General features: G+C 40.7%; 2 protein-coding genes across 4 annotated transcripts in view; one reads left to right on the top strand and one right to left on the bottom strand.

Annotated features, from left to right (window-relative positions):
• Positions 1 to 422: 422 nt before the first annotated feature.
• On the bottom strand, positions 423 to 8204 carry LOC146203349 (cyclin-dependent kinase 10-like). 2 transcript variants are annotated; one of them, XM_084585534.1, is made up of 4 exons: positions 7413 to 8204; positions 7252 to 7323; positions 7066 to 7165; positions 423 to 621 (listed from the first exon to the last, which is right to left on the bottom strand). In XM_084585534.1, the coding sequence occupies exons 1-4, from the start codon at positions 7498 to 7500 to the stop codon at positions 597 to 599; spliced, it is 285 nt and encodes a 94-aa protein (XP_084441660.1). In that variant the 5' UTR covers positions 7501 to 8204; the 3' UTR covers positions 423 to 596. The 2 variants fall into 2 exon arrangements, with proteins under 2 accessions (XP_084441660.1, XP_084441659.1); XM_084585533.1 differs by lacking the exon at positions 423 to 621 and adding an exon at positions 5716 to 5957 and having other exon boundaries at positions 7413 to 8201.
• A 337-nt stretch (positions 8205 to 8541) lies between these two features.
• Positions 8542 to 9590, top strand: part of LOC146203348 (epimerase family protein SDR39U1) — a 30851-nt gene continuing 29802 nt past the window's right edge. For both annotated transcript variants that reach the window (XM_084588691.1, XM_084588690.1), the window contains exons 1-2: positions 8542 to 8689; positions 9202 to 9308. In XM_084588691.1, the coding sequence (XP_084444817.1) occupies positions 8671 to 8689; positions 9202 to 9308 (126 nt within the window). In that variant the 5' untranslated portion in view covers positions 8542 to 8670. The remainder of the gene's footprint in view (positions 8690 to 9201; positions 9309 to 9590) is intronic.

Raw genomic sequence — 9590 nt, 5'->3', positions numbered from 1 at the left:
TATTGTACTATGAGCAAATAAATATGCACAACATGAAATATCAGAAATAGTATGCATAATGCAAACAATAAGTGCTAACACCTGATCTAAGTGCTAACGTGGATAGCAAGCTAACACAATCTCATAACTGAGAACATGTACAGTCATAGTGCATAAGTAAAGTCCAAGAGGTTTGCTTTGGTAGCCATGCTGTGTGGCTTGTTATCCACTGCAGTGTTCAAAATCTCATGGAAAATTTCTTCCACACCCCTTAAAAAATAAATGCTACCAGAGCTCCATTACATGGCTTAGGGCTCACACCTGTTGGCTTCAACAGTTTTGAAAAGCTGTGGCTGAAAACATTACAAAATGTTGGATGATGTTCTAGGCATGCAAATTTGGCAGAAAATGAAGCTTTGCTAGTGCTTAGAAACTTTTCAGCACTCATTTTAATCCGATAGATGTACACCAATGATATGAGCACCAAGGCAGTGCTAAGAATGATTTCTTTTCTTTCTAATGAACATTACTGAGCTGAAGGCAAACATTGCTGCGGTGCTTCAAAGTTCATCCTTTTATGCTCAAGTTTCAGCAAAATGTTCCATAAACCGCTACTTCTAGATGAGCTTTGCAGTCTTCTTCCTGTAAAAATAATTGCAAATATAAAATAATGTAAATGTAAATAAACATAAATAATATAAAGTACAAATTTAGACGCACACCAAGGTATTATTATGTACTGCAATATGCACAAAATTTTTTGCAAAGAAAGTAAAACAGTGGGTATGCATGGAATATGATGAAACTGGTGTTTTCATCCTTGCCATTATCCCGTGGAAAGTACTAGCTTCACAGTGAAACCTATCCTTGCATTAGATGACAGACATCACTTCCGTGCACAGTGCTGATAAAAATTGCTGTAATACAGCTGTCTCCCTCATAAGCTGATAGTTTTGTATTTGAGGTAAGCAGGTTCTGCATCGAGACCCCCCCATAAAATGGTGTGCAAGCTGCACAACTTCTAAGTGCAGAGCTGCCTGCAAAAATATTTGAAACACAGAAGTAAAAAAAAAAGCTTAATTCAGCATTCCAGGCATGCAGCTAAAAAGTGAAGGGTAGTCTTCACATTCTTGCGCAACTGCCACAAAGTGCATCCGAAATGCTACATTTTACAGTTCACTATCATATTCGAACATGGTACCACAATGTACTCTGATTGAATTGCAAGCGTAAAGAGAAACGTTTAGGTTGAGAACGGGGGTGCTCAATGCATATTTACTGATTAAAGTTATACTGCTGGTGTCTGGCACTTACTGCATTTCTGCATGTCACACCAGTTCACCTTCAAGCCAGACACGGTCCATAGTAAGGGCACAGAAGTACCATGCAGTGAAATGCTTTTATGATCTTTTCACCCATGCCGAGTGCATCAGTGGTAAAAAGCATTTAGGCCAAATATGGAAGCTATTTCAAAACCTTTTGCACCAACATTTCTTAAGGGGGAAAAGGGTTGTAGAAAAAAAAAATTCTGGAAGTCACACTTGTGGAATCCTCAGGGAACTTGTGTTTTTGCGTGCCGATTCCAAATATGTCATTTAATTTTATGTAAAGCATATCTCGGTACACTTATGTAATATGACAGGTAACTTCGCCTATAGTTTTAAAGGAATTAATTATACTGTACGAAACTAGCTAAAATGCATGCCATTGGCTTCTTTTGATATCAAGATATGCAAATAAGGGTAAAAATATTATCCTGCCTGTGAAAGGAACTGAGTTATAGGATTTTTAAGTTAATCCTTACAAGACAGGGATGAAAAATTTGTATTTTCGTTTCTGAACAAATGAATATCTATAATAAGCTGAATGATAATTTTACCCTTACTGTATTCCCTGATCTCGGGAGAAATCAATGGCATAAATTTTGGTAAGTTTGTGCAGTAAAATTTTTTTTAATGTACATGACATGTTCTGACAAAGTATTTGACACTTAGTGCCCCTGTCATCAAACATCTCCTGCAATGCCTTAGGCAATCAATCCTACATGGTGGTTTTGTTTAACTGTTTACAAACTTGCATTTTAAAAATTATGAGATATACCTCTGTGCAGTCCGTGCAGATCAGTTTTATAGACAGGTGGACATTATGTACATGATATAGCTAGATGAATTATTAACTCTAAATACCTAATCAACTTTATTTTTAATTTTAAGTGGAAATATTATACTGCAAAATTGAAGGCCTTCAGCATAAAATGTGAGCCATTTTTAAACTTTCTTAATTGGCAGAGTTGTTCAAAGTTTCAGACATCAAAAACACAAAACTGAAAGCTCGTTGAGCCGGCTTTCTCGCATTTCACACCCAGAAAACAGCGCCTATCGTATTTCTCACGCATCGAATACAGATCTTGTTTTGTGTGATGGTGAAGAAGCTGAAATGATTTTGGCATGTGTTAGGATGTAATCATAAAATTATGCAATGGGTACTGAATATAGTACCCAGCATTTGTGGAAGCCACATGCGAAGACATTGTGTTAATATCAATTCAACTAAGCTCGGCACTGTGACCATTTGTAATGGGGGTACAAGCCTGCCATTTGCACTAATGTCCCAAAATGGCAAATGGTGGAAGACATGACAGCTGCTTCATGTTAAATAAAAGATACCTCAAAGCCGTTGTTTGACACTCTGTAAATGTCATGACCAAGGCAATAGAAAGGTCGGAAAATGTCCTCTCTGCTTTGATACACACTCACAGGACTTCGTTCAAATTTTTTCTTGTGTTCAAAGATGTCTACAAAATATTTTTTGGGCAGCGGGCTAACAGCCCATCACCTTCTCAACATCATTAATATATGTCTCACAAATGAGTATGAGCAGTTACAATGATTTATGTATGTCTTAATATATACAAGACATCTATGGGAGTTTTTCTATTTAACATTATGACATTTCCCTGATGTATACACAGCACTTGCATCAGACCTTTTGTGTGGAATGCCTGTGCTGTGCCCAAAGGAGAATAGATTCTACCTTCAGCTAGTGTGTAGGGCTGAAATAAAATTCTCAAATGACAAAACATTACACAAAACCTGGTTAATTTTACTGCACAGAAATTAAATAACAGTCAAGAATACTTGAGGTGACTTTGTGAATTGGTAGTCCTTCACATACATTAAGGCACCCTAGCTGTGCAGTAGACCAGGTGTTCAGTAAAACAGAAAACAAAATCAAAATCGAGTGCTTTAGGTGCGCAAGAAGCTCAGTGGAAATACAACATCTGCTGATGATGTGTTGCAGTCTCTATGGCATCCAGTTCGTACTGCATATGATACTGTGTCATGCCATAAGCATTCTTTGTTTCACCACTCGGTGCAAGGGAAAGGGCAATCATTGACAACAGTAAGGTCATTATCGTTTAGAGTAAGGAGCAAAAAAAAGTGCATAAAGCAGCACAGTAGAGCTGGCATTTTGAATTTGGTGCGCAGTCATTGCTACATGTCAACAGCGGATGTGCGTTTTCCACCAAGCTTCCTGCACGTCTAGCGCACTCAGTTTCGGTTTTGTATGAAAAAAGTGCCAGATTTTATTGCGTTGCAAAGGCTTTAGAATTAAATGTGCTTTCTCAGTTTGAAAGCTGATATGGGATCGTCTTGTCCACGATGAACTTCCACATTAGAAATCATCATCAAATTGGTTAATCAAGTTAATTAGTTTGTTATATTTAACTGTGTAACTTGTAACTAGAGGAGTTCTTACAGTAAATTTTACATCTCCCATGGCTCAGAGTTTGCACCCAACTGGTTAATTAGTTAGCTATATTTAATTAGCTGAGTAACTAGAGGAGTTTTTACAGTAAATTACATCTGCCATGGCTCAGTTCCTGAAAATATTCTATCTCAAACTCCCCCATTTCTTAAAATAATTCTGGAAAATGTCCACTGCAACTACCATTAACGGATGATCCACGGTTTTCCTGGTCGAGTAAGGAGAGTGCTAGTTATGATTCTTAGAAATTTTACATCCCTATATGTACGCCTAAATGTGGAAGACTCTGAGGTGCTCTTCATTCGAAAATGTTAATTCAAGCCTAAAGTGTTAATTCAATATCTAGTATACTTACTATAAATCTTGAATATTCTGACAAGTTGCACCAAGCATTTCTGAAGCATGCTAGGAGCATCTACAAAACATTTTGCAATACGTCCCGCAACCCAAAATGGACAAAACATTAAACCAGCCATAAGATGGCTAGTATGTCCTTTGCTGCCTTGAGAGATTCACAGAATATGTAATGGGTGTTTTGTAACACAGCTTATGGATGTCTACTACATTACCTTAAGGGGGGACGAGAGGTTAAAGGGTCAACTTTTGGACTGTTGCACCAATTTCGATAAAATTTTCAGGGTTGGCTTGCCTTCCTCCTTATTAGAATAATTCTAAGTTTCGTCACCTTAATAGAAATACAAAACAGTTGTAGCTGTCATAATGAGCAAGTATGTGTGCCCAGCTTAGGAAAACTCATTTCAAAAATCATGATGTACTAACCGTTTCTGTGCAGATAAATTCTAGGCAGTTCATTGTGCAGGATAAGGCCAACTGTGTTTTTTGTTTCTTTTATGACATTTGTGTAAAAACCTCAGCACATTAAAATGAACTTCATTTTTTTTTTTGCTGCCATTATATGTCACATATTTGATACTTTTTTTTTTTGTTAGAGAATAATTAGAAATCCAAAAAGTATCCTGTCTTGTTCCCACCACAATTTTACCTTGAAAGCAGCCTTTGGTGAAAGAGTTTGGAAATGGTAGTTTTTCTAACGGTTGTATTCTGGCAAAAAGTGGAAACTAAGAAAAATGACTGAAGATAAAGCGCACGGGAAGACGCACACAAGAGAAGAAGACACAGGACACGCGCTTCTTCTCTTGTGTGCGTCTTCCCGTGCGCTTTATCTTCAGTCAAATTACAATGCACCATCTAGCCCAACTTCAAGTTTTGTTAAACTAAGAAAAATGAGTTCAAAGATTTTAGAACACGCTATTCAAATTTAGGGCCTAAATTTATAAATCAAAATGGCCTGACGCATACGTTGGGCCATCCTTCTCGATATGACACTTATCTGTGGGGATTGCTTCGAGTTGCCCCCCCCCCCCCCCCCCCCTTTTTTTTTCTGTTTTACAGCTGCCCGAGCCTTGTCTGCAATCGTGAAATGCTTTCCTTGGATGCTTGCTGGATGTGTCTCGTCGTCTAGACTTCATAATCTATCTCCAGCTTGTCGAGCACTTTGGTTAGCCAGGCTCCCGGTGGTGTGAAAACAGCGTTCGAAGATTATGTACTGCATTTTAGTCAATCCAAGCTTCTATTTCGGATTGCCAGCCAATCCACTGTTTCCACGACCCAAAATTTGCCTTTTCATTCAGTTTTTCTTCTTAGCTGTCTGCTGTACTCGTGACAGCAGGTCCTTTTTCGTTAAAGGCATTCTGACTTGGGGACACACTTCGCATTCAGTTTTTTGTCCGCTATGCAACCGCTATAGGTGCTTTCGGTGGTGAATGCGCCCAATCTCGCAAAAAAAAATTAACTTTTCTACTGTGCAGATGACAACCTAATTTGATAAGAAGTTCCTTTAATACATGTACAAACCAAAACAACAAAAAATTAAGAACATGTTTTTTTCGCGAAATTCCGATTTTAACCCCTGCCACATTGTCATATGGTGGTGACAATGCCGAAAACAGCAAATGACAAGACTGGCATTGCTCAAAATGAACTCTTTATTGGTTGCGCCTGCAAAAGAATTGAGCCATTCGGCGATGGCGTGCTTGGCAGCAGGACTGGCATTGCTCTAAATGAACTCTTTATTGGGCTGAGTTGCGCCTGCAAAAGCATTGAGCCATTCGGCGATGGCATGCTCGGCGGTCGTCGAACTATGAATACTGTAGTACTCGTCAGCGCTCAGTTTAAAGTCGACGAAGCATCTAGACAAAGACAGAAAAGATGACCAGAGCAACATGGAACATTGTGGAAATGGATGCGAGCGAGTGGCTGGAATCATATAAGATACATCTCAGCACATGAAAATGCCGCATCTCAGCAACAATATCAGTGCCTTGCGTGTATGATGGAGTTAAACCTATATGAAGCATCACTGCTACAATGCTTTAAAAATTCACCTCAGAAAGGCCTCAATGGCCATAAAAGTGCTGACGGACTGCAGAAAGAGGTGAAAATCTCAAAATAAAAAAAATTGATGAATGAAACAGTACTGCATTTGATTGCTGCTAACCCTATCTGCATCTCAATGACTGTACATTTAGTTTGCTTTATGGTGTTTAATGTCTCAAAGAAACTCAGGCTATGAGGGATGCCATAGTGAACGGCTCAGAATAATTTTGACGTGGGATTCTTTAACAAGCACCGCATCATATAGTACACGGGCGCTTGTGGCTCGAACACGGCCGTGGTGACCGCGTTTCAATGGAAGTAGAGTGCAAGGCGCCTGTGTACTGTGTGATATCACTGCACGTTAAAGAACCCCAGGCAGTAAAAAAGAAATACAAGGACAAGTGAGGCGACACACACACACAAGCGCTAAATAGCAACTGGTTCAGGATCTATTTCCACCTGCACTCTGTGACTTGTGCAGCATGCCGCATGAGAGAAGCTAACTTCATCGCGAGCCATTCTGGGTGATCTTTCAAACAAACCACTCGGTGCCAGTCTTGAAAAAGGCGAACTTGCCGCCAAATGTTCCGAGCCTGCGGTGCAGATTACTGCGCTCGGAACTTTTGGCGGCAAGTTCGCCTTTTTCACAACTGGCTCTGAGGTTTGTTTGAAAGATCACCCAGAATGGCTCGCGATGTAGTTAGCTTCTCTCAGGCGGCAAGCTGCACAAGTCACAGAGTGCAGGTGGAAATGGATCATGAACCAGTTGCTATTTAGCGCTTGTGTGTGCGTCGCCTCTCTTGCCCTTGTATTTGCGCTTAAAATCCCTACATCAGGATGAATTACCAACTCGTCCAACAGGAAGTTTTAATGAAGTAAAAAAGAAAGCACGAATTTCAGTGAGCACACATCAGAACTTACCTTTCTAACCTTTTTCCTACGGCAACTTCTTTAAACCTGACAATATTTTGGTGCTGAATGTTGAGCAGGTTTACTTCTCTCAAGCCATTTACAGGAATGCCTGAAAAGGGCCATCATTTAGCTACCAACCACGTTGTTACTAATCAAATATTATAATCCACGCGACGAAGCCTGGAAGGTATTTACCGTTTTTCTCTTGTTCCATACGCACTTTCTTCATAGCAACTATTTCTCCGGAGCTCAAATCTTGAGCTCTGTCTGCAGAACAAAAAGACGTACGGCACTGTGAATCCTGGAATCTAAGATAAACAGCAACGTGAGGTGAAGCATCATAACCAAACACTCACAGACAATCCCACAGGTTACTTCTCCGATCCGATTTAGTTTCTTGAAGTCCGTCACCAATCGAATCTTCCTGTCTGTTAAAAGATGCATCTGTGCGCGCTACGCCACATAACTTTGGGGTAACAGAATTATGAGAAATACAGCCGTAAGTAGCACTCTGCCACCACAAGGGGAAAGAAACTTACGATGCCCTTGTCTGGAATTTCAAAAATTCTCCAATGGACAACGACGCTAACACAACATGCTTCTTAGACGATCTTTGGCTTAAGCCGGCTTCCATGATTCTCTTCAAAAACGGTAACACACACAGCGAATGAAACGCTACAGAGACTAAAATGACTATGGTGTACCGCTTGTCATTAGCCAAAAGAAAATGGCATAAACGATGACGACGACGCATGGGGCGCGGAAAGCAGGAAAACTAACAGCCGGCAACGTTGAGGGTGCGGCCAGGTTGGCGTAAACTACCGCACCTGATCTAAAAGTACCTAAGGGTTCAACTCACAGTGGATTTTTTTTCCCCTTCTAAACAGCTATTTAATGGTAATATTGAAGAGCTCTGCATGACTATGTCTATGGGCAAGATGTAATGCACGATGTAATGCACGTGTTCCCGAGCCAGCGCCGATTACCAAGGGTCAGTGACTCTGTCGAGGCAAGTGTGGCTGGGTCTGGATTGGCGCAATTTGAAAAAGCAACGAATAACCAATTATCAGACATAAAGTTATATACAAGTAGGGTCCCTAGAAATCTCTATTACAAGGTGCAGAAATCGGCGGCCCACTACAAACCAGTGGCCAAGCTATGGTCGGTGGCCTCTCCATGACACTCTCTATGCTTTCCGTTCTTGCGCGCCCTTTCTTTCCAGTTAACAGAATGAAAGTGTAGGCAAGCAAATTATGGAGGGCAAAGTGCAAACACGGAGAGGGGCATAGTAGCATAGAGTTTCTTACTCAAGAAGAGTTTCTAAAAAACTCTATGCCATAGCCAAATTAGGGTCCTTGGAAAACCGAAAACACAGAAAAACCGAAACTGCATGTTGTCAGGGCTGCTGCAAAATCATATCTACTTATCTATGCAGCAGCACTTAGCTTCTTCGTTAAGTTTTCGCCTACAAGCGCTAAAATTTGTTTCACACTTTGTACTTCGTATTCACCGCACGGAGCGCCGCGATCTGTTCACTGCTACTACTGGTACTGCTAGGGTGCCCTAATTATTCATTGCCTGTGCTTGAAATGTCGACTGCTTGAAGCCGCAAGGATGGAAAAAGTGGTTATTGGTAAGATACCTCGACAATACTTGTAATCCCACGGGCATAGTCATTAACTGTAATGTTTTTCACGAAATTTTCTGTCGACGTCAATTTGATGTTGGTTTTACACGCTGACAGGTAGACCCTGCTGGAGCGTAAACAAAGGCTGTGCACACGGAACGTCCTTCTCAATGTCGAAGCAGATATACTGCAAGCACTGCAAGCATAGGCTCGCTGTCTGGAGCACATACCGAAAATAAATGTCGCACCCTTTTCCCACCCTCTCGAGTTCAGCAAATTTTGGTGTGCAAACAACACAGATTAAAACAGGGAAAGCACCTGTCCTGCCGGTCCCCCCTTCCCCCCCCCCCCCCCTCTCTTTTTTTTTTTAAATCTTGGCATTTGCGCGTTCACACTTTGTAGAAGTGTTGTCATGACTCCGGCATTGCTGACTGACTTTGCTATATAGCCTGCAAAGCATTTATTAATGTAGTCATGCTTTATGTGCGCTGACTTTAAAACACTGTCTGCATTTTCAGGTGGTGGGACGGGCTTTATTGGGACAGCACTCCGGAATGCATTAAACAAGCTTGGTTATGATGTAATGGTTGTGTCCAGGAAGCCTGGAGCTAATGTGCTGACGTGGGTATGTATGCAGTGAAGGCATTTTGGCTAGGCTTTAGAAATATTTTTACCAAATTCTAACTCTGGGTGCACACAGCTGTACCGGTGCCACCTTATTGTATGCACACTCCATATATGTTTTTATTGAACACAAAGTATTTTCTCTGATTGAACACTGCTGGCTGAATTCTAAGATATGTCACACCATTATTTTGTCCCAAAGAATTCTGGCTTACTGAACAGAACAGCTGTATTGACCTGAACCAAATGGCTGTGCAAAATTGAAATGTCATGCATGATGTTG

The sequence above is a fragment of the Amblyomma maculatum genome, chromosome 1 (assembly GCF_055883805.1).
Source record: "Amblyomma maculatum isolate TAMU_Amacu chromosome 1, ASM5588380v1, whole genome shotgun sequence".
Classification (NCBI taxonomy): domain Eukaryota; kingdom Metazoa; phylum Arthropoda; class Arachnida; order Ixodida; family Ixodidae; genus Amblyomma; species Amblyomma maculatum.
This window is presented reverse-complemented; position numbering and strand designations above follow the sequence as displayed.